Source organism: Labeo rohita, chromosome 18 (assembly GCF_022985175.1).
Source record: "Labeo rohita strain BAU-BD-2019 chromosome 18, IGBB_LRoh.1.0, whole genome shotgun sequence".
Classification (NCBI taxonomy): Eukaryota; Metazoa; Chordata; class Actinopteri; order Cypriniformes; family Cyprinidae; genus Labeo; species Labeo rohita.
This window is the reverse complement of record NC_066886.1, coordinates 32,234,984-32,261,911: the sequence shown is the minus strand read 5'-3', so window position 1 is coordinate 32,261,911 and position 26,928 is coordinate 32,234,984. Positions and strand designations below refer to the sequence as shown.

The 26,928-nt window shown below is 38.2% G+C and overlaps 2 protein-coding genes across 6 annotated transcripts in view; one reads left to right on the top strand and one right to left on the bottom strand.

Annotated features, from left to right (window-relative positions):
• Positions 1-1,030: 1,030 nt before the first annotated feature.
• LOC127180528 (uncharacterized) overlaps positions 1,031-26,928 on the bottom strand; it is a 31,677-nt gene continuing 5,779 nt past the window's right edge. For 2 of the 4 annotated variants that reach the window (XM_051134645.1, XM_051134643.1), the window contains exons 2-9: positions 25,751-25,903; positions 18,113-18,261; positions 17,209-17,349; positions 12,306-12,424; positions 11,882-11,950; positions 7,543-7,699; positions 2,381-2,487; positions 1,031-2,214 (exon numbers count right to left, since the gene is read on the bottom strand). In XM_051134645.1, the coding sequence (XP_050990602.1) occupies positions 2,078-2,214; positions 2,381-2,487; positions 7,543-7,699; positions 11,882-11,950; positions 12,306-12,424; positions 17,209-17,349; positions 18,113-18,261; positions 25,751-25,903 (1,032 nt within the window). In that variant the 3' untranslated portion in view covers positions 1,031-2,077. The remainder of the gene's footprint in view (positions 2,215-2,380; positions 2,488-7,542; positions 7,700-11,881; positions 11,951-12,305; positions 12,425-17,208; positions 17,350-18,112; positions 18,262-25,750; positions 25,904-26,928) is intronic. The other 2 variants (XM_051134646.1, XM_051134644.1) reach the window with 2 other exon arrangements.
• The window catches only part of LOC127180533 (transmembrane protein 255B), a 49,305-nt gene continuing 48,172 nt past the window's right edge, over positions 25,796-26,928 (top strand). The window contains exon 1 of one of the 2 annotated variants that reach the window (XM_051134653.1): positions 25,796-25,935. The gene's annotated coding sequence lies outside the window, so the exon portion shown is untranslated. The remainder of the gene's footprint in view (positions 25,936-26,928) is intronic. The other variant, XM_051134652.1, reaches the window with a different exon arrangement.

Sequence of the window (26,928 nt, the reverse complement as noted above, 5' to 3'; positions counted from 1 at the left end):
AACTTGAAGTATACTACTTTTTGGTAAGGGAAATTCAACATGTAGCCTAATTTTATACCAAACTGCTTCACAACATCCCATAAACATCCCATAAAAAATCTCCATAAACATTCCCTCTTATTCATAAAGACAAAACAGCTCATGAAACCCACAATCATAAGATTAAACAACAAAGAAAATGCATAACCAAGGTAAATAAGAAACATAAAAACATCATAAAAATAATATATGATTAAGCAGTAACAATTATATAAATGGTAAAAATAATCAAATGATAAATTACATGAATGACTAATGATCAGAGTTGGCAGCAAGAAGAATGGCTAACGTTACGTATAAGAAAGAGGGAGTTTAAGATGTCGACATGACTGAGAAATAAGACATTCTCAGGGCTGTACAGGGCCACATGTGGAAAAAAAATTGGTCTGAGCAATGAATAAATTTACCACAGTAGCACGTGTGTGATACAGTTTTGCAACGTGTGTGAAATCAACAACATGTTTTTAGTCCAAGTTCACCTAATAACTTCAGTCCAATGTTTGAAATAACTTCCTTGTGTGATCTGACATGGTTTTATAATCACAAAAAAGAGGCAGAACTCACTATTATTTTTTTATAGTATTCTATACAGTGATAGAAGACTTATGACTTTATTCATATAGAAATAACCGAGATGGCTTGATAAACCATACATTGTCACTATCATATTTTTATTGTATTGATGTTTCATCAGGTAAAACGTCTCTATGTGCATTGGATTAACAGGTCACCCTGCAGTTTACTAATTATTATATTGATTCCTAAATACTCTTTTGTACATTATAGTGCAAATGTGTTATTACAATAGTAATATGGTCTATTTTGTTTAATGTTTTTATACAGTAATATATTCGAACAGTAATGCCCTGTTTAACTGATATTAGCATACAGTCATATGGATGCACATTTTGCTAACAAATTAACTTTAGTTAATGGCGGTTTATATATATATATATATATATATAATTAATATATGGTTTGTTAGGATAGGACAATATATGGTCAAGATACAACTATTTGAAAATCTGTAATCTTAGGGTGCAAAAAAAATCAAAATATTGAGAAAATCACCTTTAAAGTTGTCCAAATGAAGTTCTTAGCAATGCATATTACTAATCAAAAATTAAGTTTTGATATATTTACGGTACGAAATTTACAAAACATCTTCATGGAACATGATCTTTACTTAATATCCTAATGATTTTGGCATAAAAGAAAAATGTATAATTTTGACCAATACAGTGTATTGTTGGCTATTGCTACAAATATACCCATGCTAATGACTTCTGACTTTCGATTTCTTTAACTTAAGTAAAAGAGTGTAGTCAGTACTTCAACTTTTACCAGAGTCTTCTTAAACATAAGTATCTGTACTTACTTGAATGAAGAATATGTGTATTTCGCCATCTCTGCTAATGATTATAAAAGATTTATGAACAGATGATTATAAATGAATAAAAATAACGAAATAAAAAATTGCTCTCTTGATCTAAAACACACAGTTTGCATTTGAGGATCCCTGAAGCCTTCATACTTGAAGGGACAAGAAAAAAGAAAGAAGCACTTAAGAACAAACATCCTAATGCTATTTGAGCTCCCAACAGAGCGACATAAAATAAGAGTTGATCCAGAACCCCTGCTGGTGCAGCGCTGACAAATGAGCTTCATAATCTGGAAGTTTGTTGTGCGGTCACATTTGGTGCACGGCTGTTGTCAAACACTATTCAGACCACATGAAAAGAAAGCGATTTCTAAAAACTATGGTGACAACTGAAAATATGGAGAAATGATCCAGAAAAACATTCTTGTCTAAATAAGTAATGTTCTTTCAATATCCTCCAGACAGACAATCTACTTCGTTTTTCCCTTTAGAAATAAAAAATGACATAGTTATGAGAATTATGGCAGACCACTGAATTCAATTACATTTAACAAAATTCCAAGACACTAGTGTCCTTAAAATGATTTGAAGCCTTGTGACTAGAAACACTGATCAAAAATAAATCTCTAGTGTCAATGGTTTAGTCAAGTGTGTAAATCACAAAATCTCATACTGCACCTTCATCCTTCTCCTCTTTTTCCCAGATTTAAGCTCCTTTGCACTTCTAAAAATGGCACCGAATGTTTCTGTGGACATGCGTGTTGAAACTTGGATTTTTACTGGAGATAGTTTAGCTGTCGAAAAGACCAACAAAATATTTACAATCTCATTTTAACAAACTGTCATCACTTAAATGGCTATACGAGTAACCACTTCAATCCACTTCAAAATCTAACATCCTGGCATGAGGTCACCGCTGCCCTATTAAAGTCATATTTCCATATTTTTATAAATCCGTACCGGCTTGTCTGTCTCTCAAGGCCTCTAAAAGCACTTTCCCACCATCTTCTCCGATGTGATTTTCACCGAGATCCAGTTCGGTCAGGTAACTGCAGAACTTAACTATACTGAAATACATTTACAGACACACATACAGTACAATGAGACAGCGCATACATATGTCATATTACATATATTACATATTACCAGTGTTGGGAAGGTTACTTTGGAAATGTAATAGGTTACAGATTACAAGTTACTCTATTTAAAATGTAATAAGTAGTGTAACGTTTCAATTACTTTATTAAAGTAATGTAACTTATTACATTTGATTATTTTTCTAAATTTCTAATATTTTCAACCGTTAATCATTTTGAAACATTTAAACCAGGCAGAGTTAGCCTTACAGTAGCACTCAACACTGATTACTGTCAGACTTTCAAAATCCTTTATCACTTGAATTAAGATCATAATAAGTAAGGGATAACATACATCTTTATTTTGTGATAACAACTGGCTGGATGTACATTATCTCACTTATTACACAGCTGCTTGCCACAAAAGTATATAATTAGACACGAAACACTGATCTGAGTTTAAATATTATTTAAAAATAAGCAGTTGCTAGCAACCTGCAAGTTCAAACTAGACGGACATTTAAGGGATACAGTGCAATCATACCACTTTTATTACACAACATTTCACCACATAAATAATTAAGTACTAGTACTAACAGTACAAGTTTGTTAGTTATCTTATAATCCATTACAGTGTACAAAGCACAATGGCAGCAGCTGCGTTTGCATGAAAAAACAGAGTGAGCCCACAATACCAGGATGACTGAATTAAGAGATTGTACACATAATATTGAATTAGGTTTAAAATTTTATTAGCTGACCAAATGCAAAGCCTCCACCAAGAAAACATATCAAGCGTATAGCGCCAACTTAAGTTGCCCAGTTAAGTCTGTGTTATTAGCTTTTATCAGTTGTTATCAGGGAATAACATACCTTGGAATGTCATGACTGACCAATCAGAATCAAGCATTCTACAGAGCTGTGTAATAATATAAATTTAAAGCACAGCCACCACAAATTCAGACTTAACACCTCTTATTTACTTTGAGATAATTCTGAGGTTAAATACAGATTTAAAATCATAACAAGAAATAGTTTAATAGTTATGATACTGGTTTTGAAATCAAATGTTTGCATAGTTATGACAGGAAATACGGGCATCTAACAATGCCTTGGTAAAAAACAATTAATCTTAAAAAATAAAGTATATGCATAAACCCAAACAGGAAATAAAACTGAATAAGTGTCCTATTCTGTGTTCTAAACTCCTGAAACATTGTCTCATTTAGAGCAGTCAATGCAATTAATGAAGGAAGCCAATTAAATCTGTATGTAGGTGTGTGTGAAAATTCAGATGTAACCCCCTTTGTAATCATTAACATTTTCAAAAGTAACTAATTTAATTACACTTTTTTTTTTCTCAGTAACTGTAACTAATTACAATTACATTTATTTTGTTATTAAATTACATAATTCCGTTACATGTAACTAGTTACTCCACAACACTGCATATTACACACAATTAGCACAAACCTGTTGAGTAACAGCTGTAAACAATTTCAAATGTAAACGCTGAAAGAGTGTATTTTGATCAGCGTTAATTAAGAATATTCAGTGTGCCGCCAGAGAAATCAGATTCCGGTTTACTTAATGTTAGCCAAAACTGATTTGCACCAAAAACAATGATCATTTAATTGTTCTTGATCATTTTCCACTCTCTCTCTGGTCCTTTCAGTTTTACAGGAAGTGAAGTAGCACTGATTTCTTCTGGTGTGCAGCCAAACTACGGCTCTATATTGTAAATGACATGAAATTATTGATTATTTACTATATAATATGATAATGGTCATACTGATAACACGTGAGAAGGAAAGGGGCTATTGGGGCTCTATGTATTATTTTACAGAACCAAAAATAAACTACTTAAATCATTTAGATTTAGTCAGATATACTAAATAAAAATGGCTATTTGTGTGCATGGACAGTTGAATTTCAAACACTATTTTGCAAAATTATTTTGTTACCTCATAAAAGTTTAGCAGTTTCCACTGATACATTGTTTAGAATGTTTTTGACTTTCTCTCCTGAGTTTTGCATGTGATGTGTAAAACATTAGGCCTACTTGTAATGCTGGCTCTTCTACACAGCAGTGAATGCTGTAATCTGTTCATATGGATGTAGAAATAAACAAGTGCTGCATACGTTTTGCAGATGCTTGTGTTAAACAGAAATGCCCGTGCTCAGATGGCATTGCCAAAAGTCTGTTCACAGACCTTGGGGGAAAGAAAAATTAATCAGCAAGGCATGATTTGCCCCATATAACACTACTTTGGAAAAATTCAGTTCACTAAAAGCAGTCATTTTTAGAGAGAGAAGGGAAATGCACAGACAAAAAAAATAAATAAATCACAGTGAGAACTGAAAACAGACATTCTTAATGGAAAAGTCTTATTAACTGGGTCAACCATTATTGAATCTGACCTCTGTGCATAAAATATGATGTGAAGGTATGCAGGCTGAGGAGAAAGACTTAGAAGAATCAACAGATGATTCATTGCTAAACATAACACAGCACTGGTACAAAGCTCAATTTCACAGCTTGTTCTTAGAAGTGCACTTGTAGTCACATCTAGGTCGAATCAAAGTAGGCCTATATTTTTACATTCAGATCATATTAGAATTAAAGAAACTAAAGGCCACCTAATCATACTTAAAGAGCGTACACGTTCGTAACCATGTTTCTTAACACACTCAGACTTTTAAAAAGAGCACTTTGCAAAATGTCAAATTAAGAGTTTTACTTTAATAATCATGGGGAATAACTGAATTAGACTGATGATGAACAGACTTAAATTACTCTTTTCAGAGAATAATTTGAGCTCCATTTGTTTGTCAGCTGTGCCCTGATTGATGCTGCCATGCTCACTTTTGTAAAAAATTTAAATGAGAATTCTCAGAGTGACCCTAGTGACAAATAAATATACTAAAATGAATTTAAAATACATGTATTTCATGCTTAGTATACTACAAATACATATACATTTTATGTACTTGCAATTGTACGTTTAGTATACTAAACATATTTTAGGCTTAATATTAAGAAATGTGCATTGTGCACAAGTAGTACTCCAAATAAAGTTTAATTACAATTTTTATATCAGTAAGTCCGAAGCACTAATAGTCTCAAATGCTAAGAGATACACTTGTGTAAAGTACACTTTAGCATACTTTTAAAAAAAATAGTGCTTGTTTTAGAAGCAATATACTTTAAAAGAATATACTTACATGTGAATTGAATTCATGTTTTTGGACACTTAGTTGCATTTTTAATTGCATTTAAATGAAAATGTATTATGGTTTAAATTTATTATAAATGCTGAACTTTACAGTGCTTTTTTGACCCTCTTAAGCACATCTTTATATGTAATTTAATAGCTATTTTGATTTTCTTTAAATCTTTCTTTAAATCTAAATACTCTAAATGTATTGACAAGCATTTATGGTAAAATAAAACATACTTAATCATAAATATTTAATTACACATTTGCAATAAGGTTTCAATTTAGTACATTTAAAATATAACAACTTTAAATTTTATATTTTATAAAATATCAGTTAATTATAATCAAGTATCCAATATGTGTTTTTGTACATAAAAATAAGTGTACTTCTTGAAAGCATGACAGGATTATTAAAACGTAATGATTTAAAAGTGATTCAAAGTAAAACATTTAATTTGACAGCAATACAAAGTGCACACAGCTACGTTAAGAAATATAGTCATGGAAGTGTACTCTCTTTACTCTTAAAATTCTGTCATTAATTACTCACCCTCGTGTCATTCCAAACCCGTAAGACCTTCGTTCATCTTCAGAACACAAATTAAGATATTTTGTAATGAAATCAGAGAGCTTTCTGACCCTCCATAGACCCTAGTGAAAAAAAGATATACTAAAGTGTATTTATATTACATTTATTTTATGCTAAGTATACTACAAATACATTTACATATTATGTACTTAAAAATACCCTGTAATTGTACCTTTAGTATACTAAACTGGTATATTTAAAGTCTGCTAAACTGGAACAACTAATTTTGTACTTAATGCACTTTAATTGTACAGAAGTAGTGCTGAAGTCCAACTAAAGATATACTTAAATATATTTAATTATGCTAAAGTGGAACTATTACAAGTACACTTTAGGTGCACTTTAAATATTTTGCATTTAAAGACTGATATTATTTAAAGATCATACAATCCTCATCAATAGTAACATTAAAACATATCTTAGGCTTAATATTAAGAAATGTGTATTGTGCACAAGTAGTAAGTCTCAAGCAATATGTCGGTAAGAGACTTGAACTATACTTAGTATAAAATAAATGCATTTTAAATCTATTACTTTTTTACTAGTGGACAGCAATGCAACTGACATGTTCAAGGCCCAGAAAGGCAGTAAGGACATTAATAAAATAGTCCATGTGACAGCAATTGTTTCTTTGTGCACAAAAAGTATTTTTTGTAGCTTCATAACTATTATTCATACGGTTGAACCACTTATGTCACAAGGACTATTTTAACGATTGTCCTTACTACCTTTCTGGACCTTCAGTTGCATTGCTGTCTATGCAGGGTCAGAAGGCTCTGACTATCTTAATTGAAAATATCTTAATTTTTGTTCTGAAGATGAACAAAGGTCTTACAGGTTTGGAACGACATGAGGATGAGTAATTAAAGACAGAATTTGCATTTTTGGGTGAACTCTCCCATTAAGTGGCCTGTTATGTTATAAATACTATCTGCAAGTACAAACATATACTTTTAACAATTTAATTACACTTCAAGCACACAAGGGTAACAGAGAATGCGAATTTAAAGTGCATGCTTTAAGTTTTAGGGCGTGTGGTTGAGGGAATGAAGACAAGCTAATTTAGTAGCTTAGTCTGGTGCGAGTAAACACAGCAGTTTTAAGCCTTTCAAGCATATCTGGTCTTATGGTCAGAAATATATCATATGTGTTGACAATTCCAGTCCCCCAAAAAACGTCAGTTGAGATTTTGAACAATAAATACACACAGTCATGTACTGAGGAGGTGACACTCACATGCAAAGGATTTCCAGGAATCGCGTTAACTGATCTGGTCCTTCCTTTCCTGAGTCATCAATGGAATTGTCAAACATGTGCAGCTTCTTCAGCCACGGGCCCCGTGCAGCGCCACAGCCGCTCTTGGTTTCTTCTTTTTTCTTCTTTGTCTTCCTCCCTGACCACAGCATGACACAGCTGAGAATGATCTGGAATCCATCAAAAAGTCATTGCCTCTTCCCGTTCATCATAAGATGGAATTCATTTTTATGAAAACATAAGACATAAAAAATAAAATATAATTAGACTGGGAAACTAGATCAAATCCTTATGAGAGGCCTATAAATTAAAACTTACACAGTGGCTGAGAGAAATCTTTCCCTGAGTTCTCTCGTTGGCCTATGGAGCAATTGGGGGAAACGGCAAAATGCCATTGGTCACACTGACCATGTGACAACCAGAGTGCGAGACCGGCTCTATTCATCATCACAAACCACAGGTTTAGTTGTGGCCTCCCTATATGCCAATTCACACTGCTCCGACATCACTTCTTAGACATTCCAAGACCCGACAAATGCTGGCCCCACATGTCTGTCAGCGCAGTGTGTATTGGTCAAGACAACGTGATGGATGGATGTGTGTGAACACATTCAATGCATCATTTAGAAGTGTTGACATAGGAAATGATCTTCAGGACCCATCCTTTTGGAAATATTTCTGCGCACATACTTTTGTTAATACTTGTTGTATTTCTGTGTTTTTTGGTTCAGTTATTTACACTGACCAAAATTAAAAACACAACACTTTTTTTGCCTCCATTTTTCATGAGCTGAACTCAAAGATCTAAGACTTTTTCTAAGTATACAAAAGGTCTATTTCTCTCAAATATTGTTCACAAATCTGTCTAAATCTGTGTTAGTAAACACTTCTCCTTTGCCGAGATAATCCATCCACCTCACAGGTGTGGCATATCAAGATGCTGATTAGACAGCATGATTATTGCACAGGTGTGCCTTAAGCTGGCCACAACAAAAGGCCACTCTAAAATGTGCAGTTTTACCGTATTGCGGTAATACCAGCCAGTATCTGGTGTGACCACCATTTGCCTCACACAGTGCAAGAGTTGATCAGGTTGTTGATTGTGGCCTGTGGAATGTTGGTCCACTCCTGTTCAATGGCTGTGCGAAGTTGCTGGATATCGGCAGGACCTGGAACACGATGTCGTATACACCAATCCAGAGAATCCGAAACATGCTCAATGGGTGACATGTCCGGTGAGTATGCTGGCCATGCAAGAACTGGGATGATTCCAGCTTTCAGGAATTGTGTACAGATCCTTGCAACATGGGGCCGTGCATTATCATGCTGCAGCATGAGGTGATGGTCGTGGATGAATGGCACAACAATGGGCCTCAGGATCTCATCATGGTATCTCTGTGCATTCAAAATGCCATCAATAAAATATACCTGTGTTCATTGTCCATAACATATGCCTGCCCATACCATAACCCCACCTCCACCATGGGCCACTCGATCCACAACGTTGACATCAGCAAACCGCTCACCCACACGACGCCATACACGCTGTCTGCCATCTGCCCTGTACAGTAAAAACCGGGATTTATCCATGAAATAACACCTCTTCAAAGTGCCAGACACCACTGAATGTGAGCATTTGCCCACTGAAGTCGGTTTTGACGAGGAACTGCAGTCAGGTCCAGACCCTGATGAGGACGACGAGCATGTAGATGCGCTTCCCTGAGACGGTTTCTGACAGTTTGTGCAGAAATTCTCTAGTTATGCAAACCGATTGTTGCAGCAGCTGTCCGGGTGGCTGGTCTCAGACGATATTGGAGGTGAAGATGCTGGATGTGGAGGTCCTGGGCTGGTGTGGTTACACGTAGTCTGCTGTTGTGAGGCCGGTTGGATGTACTGCCAAATTCTCTGAAACGCCTTTGGAGACGGCTTATGGTAGAGAAATGAACATTCAATTCACGGGCAACAGCTCTGGTGGACATTCCTGCAGTCAGCATGCCAACTGCACGCTCCTTCAAAACTTGCGACATCTGTGGCATTGTGCTGTGTGATAAAACTGCACATTTTAGAGTGGCCTTTTATTGTGGCCAGCCTAAGACACACCTGTGCAATAATCATGCTGTCTAATCAGCATCTTGATTTGCCGCACCTGTGAGGTGGATGGATTATCTTGGCAAAGGAGAAGTGCTCCCTAACACAGATTTAGACAGATTTGTGAACAATATTTGAGAGAAATAGGCCTTTTGTATACATAAAAAAAGACTTAGATCTTTGAGCTCAGCTCATGAAAAATGGGGGCAAAAACAAAAGTGTGGCGTTTATAATTTTGGTCAGTGTATATTAATGATTATATTAATTAATTAATTATATTAATTTTTAAATGTTTGATTTCTAACAGAATATTAGCCAGTTTGTATGTCCCCATCATTACTGTTCAATTTTAATAAATTTAAATTTTTGTCTTCTTTGTTTTTAATTGTATTAAGTTTTAATCAACTTTATGTTAAAGTTATGATCTAATTACCCAGTCAATTCCCAATAAACAAAGTCTCACCATATTTTTATTTAAGTCGTTTCCCTCCTACATGTCACAAATTTAATTTGGCTAATATTCGGTTGGAAATCAAACATTTAGAAATCATTTTAATAATAATTTTTCGTAAACTTTATGCTGTTAAATTTAAAAATTCTTGTCAACAACAAGCATGGTTAAATTAGTCGAATAATGCAAGTAATTTCAGTATCTGATTTTTCTTGTTAATTATATTAGAGGTGCCCAATTTGTTTGTTTATTTTTTTAAATCAGCCAAATAAAATATTTAATTGAAATAGAATTATTTAATGTTGGTTAATGGTCATATGACAAACAGATAAACACATAATTTACAAAAATCATAACGATGAAGATCTTAAAAAATAAATGAATGAAATAAAATAGATCATTAATATAAGTCTGCATGAATTGGCCAAAAAAATCACATTGTAAATATACACAGTGCTGCTCTTTACTCTATACTTTTTCATTAAGTTGCAGCTTTTGATTTGATCTTAAATCAGTTTTATTTCAAACGATTATGCAACCCCATTTGTTCACTTTAATGCTACATTTAATTTAATTAATTATTAGCTTTTCTTTACCTCGCAAACCTCAGCATTTCCCTTACAAACCCGATTACTACATAAATAGTAAGTCATGGGTAAGAAATGGCCCCACTGCCTCAGAAAGTGCCACAAATCTGTGCGTAATATAACACAAAATAACTTAGTTTGATTAAATGAGTTTGTACACGTGTATATCTGCCCACGGTAGATATGTGTGTTTGTGTATAGGCATGTGTGTCCTACACAGCCCAGTGTGAGACTATGATATTTCCTGTTTCTCCACCACATTGTCTCTGTGGATGTGCTGCGTTGTGGAGGTGCTGTAATAGGAGTCCTAAGCAAGTATATTTGCTCAGGTGGTTTCAGTGGAAGTTTTGTCAAGTGTGTTTAACCCAAGGGAAACCAAGGGCCCATTAAGAGCTCCTAGTGAATATGCAGATGATAGTTTGTCTGTTTTTAATTTTTAATTCTTTAAGGTTGTATGAATAGGCTATATATATATATATATATACTACCAGGCAAAATTTTGAAAGTAAGATTTTTGATGTTTTTTAAAGAAGTCTCTTCTTCTCACCAAACCTGCATTTATTTGATCCAAAATACAGCAAAAGCAGTAATATTTAAATATATTTACTATTTAAAATAACTGCTTTCTTTTTTAATATATTTTAAAATGTAATTTATTCCTGTGATCTAAGCTGAATTTTCAGCATCATTACTCCAGTCTTCAGTGTCACATGATCCTTCAGAAATCATTCTGATATGCTGATTTGCTGCTCAAGAAACATTCATTATATGTATTTTTTTAATTCTAGAAATTAATACTTTTATTTAGCAAGGATGCTTTAAATTGATCAGAAGTGATGATAAAGACATTTATAGTGTTACAAAAGATTTCTATTTCAGATAAATGCTGCTCTTCTGAACTTTCTACTCATCAAAGGAACCTGAAAAAAATCTACTCAGCTGTTTTCAACATAATAATACATGTTTTTTGAGCAGTAAATCAGAATATTAGAATGATTTCTGAAGGATCATGTGACACTGAAGACTGGAGTAATGATGCTGAAAATTCAGCTTTGAAATCACCGGAATAAATTACATTTGAGATTATTATTATGGTAAAAATATTTAACATTTTTTACTTTACTTTGGATCAAAGTATATATATAGTCTTGTGAGAAAGTCAAAACAACTCAGTAGTTCTGAAAATTAGTAGTACCTTTGATCTTTGCTTTCTTTTGTCTGGAGGATGTCATATTGCTCCTTTGGGAGATCAGCTCTGTCTCATCTTAAAGAAAGAAACGCGTGAATCACTTTGCACAAAATGAGGTTACGTTACACCCTGGTAATTGTTGGAAAAACAATGATAAGATAATCATTCTCATAATTTAGTCTCTTGACACATTCCAGTGCATGACATAACACACTGCATGTATGTAGCCCACTCATACACAACTGCATTCCATATAGAAATCTGAGGTTGTAGGTTTAGAAAAACAGAAAGAAAGACAAAGTCTTGTTTTGACTTTTTCAGGATAAAACAAGTCCCTGAGTATCAAACAAGTCTCTGAGGCACAATTAATTCAGCAATGATCTGCACTTGATAGAATGAATTAGGTGAAAGTAGATAAACTCACACACACCTGTGATGGATGTGGTTCTGTTTTGGATCTCTGCCAGGTTTTGGCTGTTTTCAGCCACAGGTTTCAGGAGCTCAATGGCACCCACACACTGCAGCTCATTGCCATTGATGTAGAGCTCCCTAAAGATGTGAACCAACCAATGAATGCATTTAATTTAATATTAAAATATAGAGTCTGTTATGTGTGACTTCTAAAGATCTGATAAGAAGTCAGAAACTATTCAATACATACAGACAACAAATTAGGCCCCTGTTTATCATTAAATGATGAGAAAAATAAACAAGTTCATTTTCTTATTTTCTCAATCACCATGACTTGCAAGTAGGAAGGTGTTCAGACATGTTTTAAAATTTAAACTGGTTAAATATCATTCTTACAGACTGTCAGATTCAGTACTGAATCTAAATGCAACAATTAACACATGACTCTGCGATGCAAGATGTCTCTTGAGCTACAAAACCCCTCAAACACATTAGTTTGATTTCTTCTTCATTCTCAGTTGATGAAATCGATTCTTGACAATAGCCTATGCATTTTTGCATCTGGAAAGAGCTTCACTTTATTTAACCTTTGTAAAGTGCATTTTTTCCTACAGAACCTGCAGTTTTATAAGCATTTTTTCCATGGTAAGCGCTGTCTTATGAAACTTACTTCTTCAGAACACGCTGATTTATGAGCAGCTTCTTCTCCAAAAGGTGCACCCAGGATGGCCATGTGCCTTAAATTTCTAGGTACCTACAAATATTAAGTTTACTCACATAGCCTAATTTTGTCATTTTGGACTGCTCTCTGAAGAGTACTGAAGCTCAATGTGGATACAGTTAGATGATCCACATGCCTTAGTGTGATGAATAGCATGGGTGGAATTAATCTCTTTCTAACTTGTTACTGACGCTGTCTAAGCCACATCTTGAGTGCCCCATGATGCCACTCATTGTGCGACAGCATGATATAGGACTGTAGCCCAGATTACCTTTTTTTTCTAACTGACATTCCAGCATGACATTAAGCAAACATTTCAGAATGAAAAAAACCCTCCTGGCTAGAGTCCAGCCTACCACAGGCCACTGAGCAGTAGGGATGATCATGTACACCAACATCACCAGCTATGCAAACATGATTGTAAAGTGTTGGGTGTATCGATTCAACTCCCTGCTGAAATAGGGGAGACTGGGGGCAACTGTAACATTGTTTTTACATTAACTCATAACTTACAGACTACTTGAAATACAATAGTCATCTTCTGATACAAAAAATAAATATAGGTGCACTAATTAATAATACAACTGATATATATACACTAATAAGGACAAGACTATAATATTAAATGCAAGAAGTCAGAATGTTAAAATTGCCCCCTTGATTTGCGCAAACATAGATGCATTTAGGTAGATCGGGGGCGTGTTCCCTTCAAAACAAAAGTAATCCTCTGCATCTTCAGCGGCTCAGATGTTGGGAGTAAATGACGACTGCTATGATGATTATTAACTGCAGCCAACAACAGGATACTTCAGTCACTTAGGAGCCATTCTTGTCTATGTCCCTGCTCCGGCGTCAAAACAATGGTGGTCGGACTATTCTCAGCTCACTCAGGGCGGGTCTAAGATAAGACGGCCCTGTCAATCAACTATCGTGGGAGCGGCCTGGGTTCGTGTGACGTCGCACAGACAAGAAGCTGAGAATGGCTTGATTTGAAAAAGGGGATTCCACTGAGTGGATTTTTATCATTATAGGGTGGTTGTGTACACACACAAATCTTATTTATTCAGCTTTCATATGATGTATAAATCTTTCAAAATGACAAAAATGACCCTTGTGACTGTTTTTTTGGTCCAGGGTCATATATAATATTTAATACATGTGACAAATCCCCCCGATGTTGCAGCCATGATAAAATCTTATATGCTGGCTAGCCACAAATATAAGGATAGGTTGTTTATGTTAATTTTTTATCAATAAAACAGAAATAAAATGTATGTATTAGGGATGTAACGATTTCGCAATCTCACAATACGATAATATCACGATATGAAGTATTGCGATATTTAAAAAAAAGACAAATGAAGAAAAACTGAAAATGTTGTATGTTTTAAAGTTAAATTATACTATCTAATGCACTTTGAGAATTCAAAATTAAGAGCTCCAACCCATGTTCTTAACTAGGATAATTTAAGTAAAAAAAAAGTCAGTGAATTGATGTCACACCCCTGTGGACTGTTTCGTTGTTTTTTTCCTCTTGTCTCCTTATTTGGTCTTTCCTGTTCTGTTTCTTATTATGACATCATTGTTTAATCACTTACACCTGTCCTTGTCTCATTAGCCGGGTTATATAAGTTGGATTCAGTTCCTTGGTCTTGGTTGGTTTTCAATGTCATTTAATGTTAGTTTTCGTTGTGTTAGCGTGTGGTTTCCCTGCTGTTCCTGTTCGTTCCTGTTCCCTTGTTTGGATTATATTAATAAAGTGCGTGTTCATGACTTCCTCGTCCCTACTCCTCCTTCCCGCACATGACGCCTGACAGAAGAACCGACCGAACACAAATATGTTCTGGGTTGAGGAACTCCTCATGAATATTCAGCAGGCGGAGAGGCCATTGGAGCAGTACGTGGAGGAATTTTTGAGCGTGATACATCTGGTGAGTTGGAGCGACTTGATGATTAACGCGTGTTTTCAGATGGGGCTAAAAGATTACCAGTTGTTTTGTTCCGTGACTCCTGACAATTGCCGCAGACCCATAGCGGAATTCATTAACTATATCCTTGCTTTCTGTCATTCCAACTTCAATGTCGATGTAAAGGATTCTAATCTTCCCCCCCATCCGAAAACACACGGACGCTCCAGCTCACCACCAACCAGCGTTCTCCACCTGCTGCTTCAACGAGCTCACTCCCTCCGGTCCTCCCTCGCTCTCCCCAGTTCTCCAGAGCTCCTCCCTCATCCTCAGCCCAGAACCCGCGGCCCGCTCACGGACTCCGGCCGCAGCCCCGCGCTTAAGTCAGCCTACCGCCGCTTCGCGCTCAAGTCAGCCTGCAGCCGCCCCGCGTTCTGGGCCGACGACTTCTCATATGGCGAGCCACATAGGCCATAAAGACATTATGGACCACAATGGATTACTCTCTCCTTCGTCTCCGCTGGTCCCGTCCAGCCCTCCCACGTCTCCACTGGTCCCGTCTAGTCCTCCAGAGCCTGAGCGCCGTCCAGAGCCTAAGCGCCATCCAGAGCCTGAGCGCCCTCCAGAGCCCGCGCCTCCAGAGTGCCCTCCAGAGCCCGCGCCGCCTGAACGCCTTCCTGACCAGCAATGGCATCCCGGACTGTATGCTCCGGCGTGGCCCCCCGAGCTCCCTGACCTGCCATGGCATCCCGGACTGTATGCCCCGCTGTGGCTCCCTGAGCTCCCTGACCCGCCATGGCTCCCTGAACTCCCCGATCTGCCCTGGAGGTGTACCTCCTCTCCCTCCTGTGTCTGCCCTGCACGAGCCTCCAGGGCACCCACCCCCCCCTCCCCGGTGTACTCGAGACGCGCCTTACGGGAGGCGGGAGTAATGTCACACCCCTGTGGACTGTTTCGTTGGTTTTTCCCTCTTGTCTCCTTATTTGGTCTTTCCTGTTCCGTTTCTTATTATGACGTCATTGTTTAATCACTTACACCTGTCCTTGTCTCATTAGCCTGGTTATATAAGTTTGATTCAGTTCCTTGGTCTTGGTCAGTTTTTAATGTCATTTAATGTTAGTTTTCGTTGTGTTAGCGTGTGGTCTCCCTGCTGTTCCTGTTCGTTCCTGTTCCCTTGTTTGGATTATATTAATAAAGTGCATGTTCATGACTTCCTCATCCCTACTCCTCCTTCCCGCACACGACGCCTGACAATTGACTTGTACCTGAACTTTAAAGGGGACCCTCTTTTTATTTGTGATATAATCTCTGTCTAAATTACATTCACACTGGTGTTTACATTTACATTTATTCATTTAGCAGACGCTTTTAAAAAAGCTAAAGAAATGTTTAGAAAGCAAAACAAATTAGAATATAATAATTATTCAAATAAAGGAAAATTTATATTTAATGGGTATATTATTTTTGCTTTACACTACAGTAGGGAAATTACAATAGTTCTTTCCTAATTTCTACACTTGAAAGAGATATTTTGAATTTGGACTGCAGTAATGTTAACGTTACCCATTTAAACCGCTAGCTGTCAGCAATTCATACTTTTAAGCTTTTGTTTTGATGGAAAAATCAGTAGAGCTTTTATTTTGAAGGAAAACTCCACCTTTAGTGAAAACAGGCTTACAAAAACGCGTCTCATTACAAATCTAGTGAAATGCTGTAATCATCTGCCGCAAAATAAAGCATAACTGGTGGCCGTTGTGTTTCCAAACACACGCCAAACTCACAGCACATGCAATAAACGAGTTCACTGCATTCACTGTAAAGGAAAACACCGGATCACAAGGTGATCACCTGAATGGCGTGCGTGCTTCGCTTTGAAACACACAATAGGTGCGTTTACATTACCCTTCAAGATGTGCAAATTTACACCTAATGGAACGCATAATCGAATTTCGCTAAAACTCCCACATATCCCAAAAAAGTTTTACGCTCGCATGAGGTAGTTTTTCAGGAAATTTGAAAAAGGAATATTTAGCAAAACTGCAATGGAAACGGCTTTTTTGCATTTACAGGTCACATGGCACATGTAAAAAATTATATGGTCAGCCCTGTAACTCTTGTCTCTGCTCTAAAACCCCTGTGGCCCAGTAAGATGTCATCAGCTGTAAGCTGTGAAGCTCACATTCATGAATTAATATGTGCTGAAATGTTTCTGCAGAAGCTGATGGATCCCACGAGTCACAGAGATTCATAGGTTAATGGGAAACATAAGCATTAGTGGTCATAACAATTTGTACCTCACAGAACTGTTGGTGAGAAGTGAAGCTAGCAGAGATCCACTCCATGAATCCAAACCACAATAACACAAACTCAGGGATGATATTTGACTGGCCCCCAAACCTCCACTCAGCAAACCTTTCAACCCTTCCTGTCCCACGCTGAGAGAGAAACAGACAGATAGACAGAGAAGACAGGCCATTAATAAACCTACCTGTTAAAAACACACCAAAGATGACTGAAAAAAAAAAAACAAGATATAAGCACAATGGTCAAACATGTTTGTCTTGTGCATAAACGTATTAAAAAATGCAACTGCACTAAGATTTTTTTTGTTTGTTTTTTTAAGGTTGAGCATTGTTAAAATCACCATCCCATCCATTGTGTAAAAAACACTGTTTGTACTGGGAATAATTTTATTTTCTAACCATCATAGCATATGCTTGAAATGTAGTCACACTCTCTAAAAGTAAACTTTTACACCTTTTAGGAACCAATTTGTACATTACAGATACTAATATGCTCCTTTAAGGTATTAATATGGATCTTTTAGGTACAAAGGTGTACCTTTCGTACCTTAATTTCGTACGCTTAATATTCTGTACACTTTAAAGTGTAAACTGGAATGGTTGTGGTACACAAAATGTAAATGCCACGTCAGTGAGTTCACGCTTAACTGCCTGAACTCACAGTAACAGCTTTTTTGATTCTATTGCTTCTTTGAAGCATTCTAATATTGTCTCTTTGTTCACTTTGTGTGACTTTTTTCCCAAACTAGTTAAATGCAAACCATGCCCCGCAGTCAGTTCTGAAGATTTTATTGGTCATATCAATCACAGTGCTGACTGCACATGCATAGCGTTGCGCAGTTTTTCAAGATTTTAAGTGCATCTGAGGATATTCACACAATACACAATCACTCACCGTGTGTAGTCCAGGCAGAGAGTGGTGAGGTAGCTGACGCCTGCAGCCGTGGCCAGTCTTTCCAGAGACCATTCAGTTAGTTTGCAATCAAGTAGCTCCAGCGATTTGAAGGAATAAACGGTCCTTCCCCTCTTCTCCAAAAGAAGACACTGTCAGAAGAAACACATGTGCATTAAATTATGCAGCTGGGTTGGTGAAATGCATCTCATGCAATGATTTTACAGTCACTGTTATTTTGCGCACACAGTCAACAACCACTAATAACACTTCAGCACTGACATGCAGACACCACTTAAATTTTATGCATTTAATCAGTGCTTCTTCGTTTCACACTTTTTATGCTTTTAATGTACAATTTTATCAAACATACACCACATAATAGCACAATAGTCCCAAGATATTTACGGCTGGTTTGTGCTAAGTTACTGCTAAGCAGTTATGAAGAAGTCACTCAACTGACTTACTGAAATTAGAGATCAAAGCTGCAGTTCTTGACAATACTGCCATGTGTAATATCCTCCGGTGAGAAAAAATGACATACAGATATCTATTGTAGCCTATATGACACTCCCCTTGAGATTAGTGATGATCTACAGTAGGAAAAAACTCCCAGAATCTCAACAACACCTTAAGAATGAGGACCACTTATAGAACTCCCAGGCACGTATTGTTATAACCATCTGACCGGCACATATAAATCTGTTTATGTGCCAAATTTATATGTTAGGACTGTCCTAACAGCATTTGAGTGCAGAACTTCAATGGCATGCTTATTCACCATATTGTTTTCCTTACATTCACTGTCTGCAGGTCACTGGCATATGGCATTGATTTTCAAAGCATCAAAGCTGTTCTGGAAGTAAATCTCACCCTTTAATTGGACAGATTTTTCCGATTTATATGAGCTGAAAGTGTGAACATGTGCCCCTGGAAGGGAATGAGAATGGGTGTGGACCGCAGGATAATAAAGTTTGTCAGTAGCCATAACATATAACCGGCAGAAGCATGCGTTGTCTGAAGAGAGGCTTTTCAGTGGTTATACAGAGTGGTTTAGGAAATGTAACACTATGATATTCCAGCATAATTTGGCTAAATTGCACACAATTTTGGAAACAGAAACCTGTTTCTGAGAGGTGATCCAAGGTTGCATCCATCACCTCCAGGCAGGTGAAAAGCATTTGGTTAACAGTGAATACTGACCTATTGTGCATCCTGTTGCCGAGGCCCACCTTGATTGACAATGATTGACAGGTCGGGGGCGTGATCGGCTTGGAATGCATTTTCAAATCCACATTGACTTAAACTACATTCATCACGGGGTATTTAATGAAAATGCAATCGAAATGCCATACATTTAAGTGTCAATGCATTTAAGAAAAATAAAAGACTTTAAGAATTTAAATCACCATTTTTCTACCCTTTTGCTGCATCTTTGGTTCAGAATGCATTCTGAAATTCTCACTGCATTTTGCTATAATTATCACGCGGTATTATAATGAAAAATAAATCCCAAGTGTCCCAATGCATTTAGGAAAAACAGCATTTAAATAATCATTTTCCTACAATTTTTGCTTAGACATGTTAAACATACACTGTCTAATCAATTTGGGTCATACAATCATCATCAAAGCGTTAAAATATGTTTTTGATTTGCATATTAAAACTAGTGTAGGAAATGGCAAATGTAAATTATATAATTGAATTTTCATTTTCATTTTGCAATAAATGTTGTATATAAATAAGCATTCAACTGATGCATGGTTTGTTAGAATAGGACGATATTTGGCTAAGATACAACTATTTGAATATATGGAATCTGAGGGTGCAAAAAAATCAAAATATTGAGAAAATCGCCTCAAAAGTTGTCCAAATGAAGCTCGTAATAATGAATAATACTAATCAAAAATTAAGTTTTGATATATTTGCAGTAGGGATTTTACAAAATATCTTCAAGGAACATGATCTTTACTTAATTTCCTGATGATTTTTGGCATAAAAGAAAAATCAATATTTTTGACCTATACAATGTATTTTGGGCTATTGCTATACCCCAGTCACTTAAGACTTAAGGTTTTGTGGTCCAGGGTAACATATGTATGGGAAAATGTAAATTTAAATTCAGAAATACATTACCATTTTACATATTGCATTGACATTTTGCATATTACATTTCTAATTGAATTTTGATTTGAGTAATTTAGTTTAAGCGTGGTATTTGTAAGAATCTTTCATTTTAGGCATGCTGTGCATTGTATTATATTATCAGCACGTACATGTACATCTATCTACATATCAGTGGGCCACTGTTTTAACTATAATCAAATACAACTGAACAATTTAAACTAAGATTTCAAGTTCAAAGTTGAAAATAACATCTACAGGACGGTGGCTCTCCTGCAGCAGAGTTGATCTGTAACCTGCTAGGCCGTTTTCAAATTGAGGCTGGCTTAAAACAGCAGTGAAAAATCATAAAACAATGCAAGTTGGCTTCAAACTAAATGTTTGCTAATAGGCCTACTGTATATATCACCTTTGAATTAAAAAAAAAATGTTTTTGAATGTGATGTCATCCCTTAGGTTTCTCCCAAGTTCCTACAGAAGTTACAAATCTCATAGTGCTGGAAAAAAAAATCTAAAGTTTTGGCAGTAGCTGAGTAAATCTCCTGATTTTAATTAGGTCTTCATGGACTTGACAACCCGCCATAGCCTCAGAGGTACTGCACTTCTTGTTGAAATTACAGGCCAGTGGTTGGCTGCAAATGGCCTCTCAAACTGAAAAAGCACCACCACAGTGATAATAAGTCAACTTGTCTATATCCAGAACAGAACACGTGTCTCTGTGGTAAACAACGTCTTCAGTTGCTTCTGGTTTAAGCAAAATCTCACCCAAATTTGACAATTCAGTCATCATTTATTCCAAACTCCCATGGTTTTCTTTCATGGAACACAAAATGAGACTATACTGATTCCTCTTTACCATGCAGCTTCAATAAAAAAAAGTAATGGAGCTTTCTAGCTTGAAAAGAGATGCTATAAAAGCACTTAGGGGAAAAATGCCCCACAAATTTAAATGGGACCAGCACAATTAAACAACTTGACAACACTTGACAAGTTGACAACAACTGTTGTGATTAAAGTGAAATGTGAAAAATCAATAAAAAGTGTCACTTTGCAGTATTTCATTTAGATTTATTTTTATGTGTTTTTGCAGCATTGAGCATTGGCCGGTCAGATTGCAATGGCTAATCAGATGCATTCATTTATTTACTTCATGTAGTAGGCTATTTACATTATGCAACTGTTGTGTAAACACATGTATGCCACCTTTAGGCAGCATTTTGTTGACAGCTGTAACAGGCAGGACTCGTAGGAAGCGTGTAAAATCCAAACGCGAGCTTTATTTTACAGATCGTAGTCAGACAGGCAGGGTCAGTATCCAAACAAACAGTGTAGCAAAGGCAAGACAAAAGCGTAATCCACATAAACAGGCACAGTCCAAAAACCAGAGAGAGCAGTCCAAAAAGTGACAAATGAACAGGGCTGTGAAACTTGGCAAAAACTGACAAAACAGTGGCAAAAACAATGACAAGAAACCAGACCGTAATAATCAAAAACAGGGCAATGAAAACAGGAAAAACGCTTGGTAGAGTCCGCTGAGCAAAACAATACTTTGCGCTTCCTGTTTGGTGCAGGCCTCCTTTTATGGCCACCAAACAGGAAGTAACCAACGAGGCAGCAGAGGGAGCAGCAACAGTCAGTTCATGGGTAAGGGCTCCCTCTGCTGGCGTGGCGTTACAGAACCCCCCCCCCAGGAGCGACCCCTGGCGCTCAAACAACAACAGTCCAGGAGGGTGGGGGAACAGAGGCAAAACAGGGGGTGGGACGGAGGGTCAGGTCCATATAGAGGAGGTGGGCCTGGATCGTGGAGCAGGGACAGACAGTGAAGCACTGGAGAACCTGGACCATGGAGCAGTGGCAGACAGTGAAGCACTGGAGGACCTGGGCCATGGAGCAGTGGCAGACAGTGAAGTACTGGAGGACCTGGGCCGTGGAGCAATTGGCAGACAGTGGGACCTCGGAGGACCTGGGCCGTGGAGCAGTAGCAGACCGTGAAGCAATGGCAGAGTAGGAAGCCATGGTGGGGCAGGCAGAGCAGGTAGAGCAGGGAGCCATGGCAAGGCAGGCAGAGCAGGCACAGCAGACAGGAGCAGAGATATCCACAGTGGAGCTAGTGACATCCATAGCAGAGCAGTGTGTTCACGAACGATTTCCTTGGCCGTGGCATGACAGGCAGAGAGTTCATTATTGGCCTTCTTGATCGTGACATGGCGGTCAGAGAGTCCATAATAGGCCTTTGTGGTTGTGACATGACAGGCATAGGGTTCATGGGAGGACGCCGCCCCCATAGGAGGATCCACAGTGGGTGCTGACACCTCTGGAACCATGGGCGCAGATTCTTGGGCAGACGTGGCAGTGAGTTCATACATGGACGCCACCTCCTTAGGAGGTTCTACAGCGTACGCTGACACCTCTGGAGGTATAGGCGCAAACTCATGGACAGTCGAGGCCTCTGGAGCAGACTCATGGACAGTCAAGGCCTCTGGAGCAGACTCGTGGACAGTCGAGGCCTCTGGAGCAGACTCGTGGACAGTCGAGGCCTCTGGAGCAGACTCGTGGACAGACGAGGCCTCTGGAGCAGACTCGTGGACAGACGAGGCCTCTGGAGCAGAGTCGTGGACAGACGAGGCCTCTGGAGCAAATTCGTGGACAAACGAGGCCTCTGGAGCATACTCGTTGCAGGCAGCACAGTAGATAGTGGGATGTCTGTTGGCCTTGAGGGTGTGGATGCTGTGGACTTGTGGCTTGGGAATGTGGGCTCTGCGTGGCTTGGGAGCGTGGGACCTGGCTTGTGCAGTCCAGCTGTGACTTGACTTGGCTCGTGAAGGTCAACTGTGACTTGACTTGGCTCAGGGAGATCAGCTGTGGCTTGACTTGGCTCGGGAATAACAGCAGCAACTTGACTTGGCTCATGAAGATCTGCTGTAACTTGGCTTGGCTCATGAAGATCAACTGTGGCTTGGCTCAGGGAAGACAGCAGCAATTTGACTTGGCTCGTGAAGATCTGCTGTAACTTGGCTTGGTTCATGGAAATCAGCTGTGGTTTGACATAACATAGACATCCCAGCTGTAACGTGACTTGACTCAGGAACAACATGGCTTGACTCAGGAACAACAGCTGTAACGTGACTTGACTCAGGAACAACAGCTGTAACGTGACTTGGCTTGACTCATGGGGAACAGCTGTGACTTGGCTTGACTCATGGGGAACAGCTGTGACTTGGCTTGACTCATGAAGAACAGCTGTGTCTTAACTTGGCACAGAAAGTGTAGCCCTGACTTGACTTGATTCCGGAGGATCAGCCATCACGTGACTTGCTTTGGGTGTGGCAGATATGATGAGATGAGATTTGGATGAGATGATCTTGATGAAGCTCAGGCGTGGCAGCCATCTTGGCCGAGGACTCAGACGGGGCAGCCATCTTGTGAACAGGCTTGGGGATGGCGGCCATCTTGTGGACTGGCTCTGGGATGGCGACCATCTTGTCGACTGGCTCTGGGATGGCGGCCATGACGGGTTCAGATTCTGGAACGGCGTGAGGCCCTGGAGCGGCAGGCATGGCGTGAGCAGGCCCTGGAGCAGAATACGTGATGTGAGTTAACTGTGACTTGGTAGATGTGACTTGAGCAGACCTTGGCTTGGTGGATGTGACTTGAACAGGCTTGGCAGGCATGACAGGAACTGGCTTTGGCTTGGTAGGCTTGGCATGAGAGGGCTTTGGTATAGCAGACATGACATGAGCAGGTTGTGGCTTGGCAGGTATGGTGTGAGAGTGCTCTGATGCAATTTGAATAATCCCAGATATGACTTGAACAGGCTTTGGCTTGGTAGACATGATGTGAGCAGGCTTTGACTTGGCAGGCATGACGTGAGCAGGCTTTGGAGCAGGAGACGTGACATGAGCAGGTCTTGGAGTGGCAGATGTTGTGCAATGAGGCTTTTGAGTGGCCGGCATAATGTGAAAAGGCTCTGGCTTGACAGGCATGGCATGAGCAGGTTTTGGCTTGGTGGGTACTGGAGGATCACGGGGTCCCTCATCCGTGATCCCCACAGTGAATGCAGAACCACCCAAAAGCAGAGCAAAGTCAATGTAACAGACCAGAGTCCAGTGAGGGGTATTACGTGGCATTTTGGATGATATGTCCTTATTTAAGCCAAAGCGAAAAATGTCCTTCAAAAAAGGTTCCTTAAAGTCTACCTGATAACATAGGTCACAGAAGTCAGCCACATAGTTTTCAATGGATAGATTACCTTGACGCAGTCGGACCAGGCGGTCTGCTGGGTCCATGGCGATCTGTGTTTTGCAAGCCACTGGATTTTTGGGAGGCGAAGTATTCTGTAACAGGCAGGACTCATAGGAAGCGTGTAAAATCCAAATGCGAGCTTTATTTTACAGATCGTAGTCAGACAGGCAGGGTCAGTATCCAAACAAACAGCGTAGCGAAGGCAAGACAAAAGCGTAATCCACATAAACAGGCAGAGTCCAAAAACCAGAGAGAGCAGTCCATAAAGTGACAAATGAACAGGGCTGTGAAACTTGGCAAAAACTATGGCAATGAACAGACAAAACAGTGGCAAAAACAATGACAAGAAACCAGACCGTAATAATCAAAAACAGGGCAATGAAAACAGGAAAAACGCTTGGTAGAGTCCGCTGAGCAAAACAATACTTCACACGTCCTGTTTGGTGGCCATAAAAGGAGGCCTATACCAGGAAGTAACCAACGAGGCAGCAGAGGGAGCAGCAACAGTCAGTTCACGGGTAAGGGCTCCCTCTGCTGGCGTGGCGTTACAACAACATTATACTGGTAAAAGTTTATAGTATCCCGACTGATTGAAGTAATTGGATAAATGTACATATTTGACATAAAAGATATTGTCAAAGCCCTTATGTAGGTAAAAAATGTAATTCGATCGAGAAATAATTTCCAGTGTGCACATATTGTCCGTAAATGGAAAAGGTCATTTCTGACCCTACAAAAAAGTATCATGAAATTGATTCCATAAGACACAGAGGTTAATGTTTTTTGATTCTGTTCAAGTTTTACTGCCTTAATTACGTAAAATGATGTGGAAATGCACAGACAAAAATGTGATTCATGGAAAGGGAGAGCGAGAAAGCAGGTGCATTTAACACGTAAAGCCAAAATGTTTTGCAACAAAATGCCGAGATGACAGAAAAAAAAAAAACCTTCGAGTTCTGGAACCTGAAATAATTGTGCAATGCAGAACTCTTTCCAAAACTAAACTGATCCAGTGTTAAGATAAAATGTTAACAGTTATGCCTCATTACCACTTTCTGCTGAAATAAAGGACACACATCTTACTGTGAATGACGAGGCTAAACAAACATTTTTTTGTTTGTACAGAAAGGTTTGGGCTGTATTGCAGCAGACTTGGCTGCCCTGGTGTACTCCTTGTCTCTCTTGTGTACTGGAACAAGCATCCTGAGACTAAATGATTTCCATAACTGCCAATCACAGAACTAGGATATACAGTAAAGTGGGACCGGTGCTCACCAGCTCAACTATATCTTTTTGCTTGAGAGACAGACTCCAGATGTGGAATTCTTGTGCATGTGTGTAACGCTCGTCTCGTATTGCCATTAACAGAGGCTGAAGGCTGGGCAGTACAGCGTCTGACGGCCCGCAATCTGGAAACGACAGCATTATCTAAAGGGGAGGGAGAGGGACAGACAGAGACGGTGAGTGAGAAGGAGATAAGTGCAGTAGACATTTTAACAGAACATTAATATAAAGTGGAGTCACTGATTAACAGGTGAGTCTCATTAAATCTGTCAATGAACATGTCAATTGCACCCCAAAAAGAGAAAATGAGAAAATGAGGTAATTTTCATGACAACTGAATACATTTTCCCCTGAACCTGTGTTGTAATACTAAAAATCTATTTCTTTTGACTGTAATGCACAAAAAGCAATATAAAGTAAAATCTCATTGGTTCCTACAGGTCACAGGACTAAATATCATGACGCTTCAGAAGCATAAATGTTTGACATCAGTCGAGGTGATCAATAATTAATTTAAAGGAAGTAAAGACTTGCATTTGAATCTGTTCATCATGCATGTCATCGTTTCAAATTATGTGCCACAACACTCTAAAAATGCTGGGCTAAAAACAACCCAGCGCTGGGTGAAATATAAACAAACCCAATTGGGTTGTTTTGATATGGTTAAATGTTTAACCCAACCTTCTGGGTAGTTTTATATAACTCAACTATTGCTTAAAAAAAATGACTTCATTTCTTGTTTAAGTTGAATGAATAATAATTTAATAAAAAGCATTTTTTCATTTGCTTATTAATAAATGTTTACTTTTTGATTATTGCTAATGCCTCTATAGTAATTATGAATCTCATTTTTAATTTTGGGTTCATTTTGAGCCAGCAATATAGTCATTTTTAAGCAATAGTTGAGTTTAATAAAACTACACAAAAGGCTGTGTTAAACATTTAACCCAACCACTGGGTCAAAACAACCAGCACTGGGTTGTATTTACCTCGCATTTTTTAGAGTTTAGTATTCACAAATTTTGCTTTTAAATAATTGATGAGAAAATAAATTAAAGATATTACACACAAAATATCCAACTAATATTTTACTCTTTTAAGATTATAGCAAAAATGTTGAGGAATCCTTATGTCATTTGTTTTCTTGCTGTCAAATTGTACAGACATTT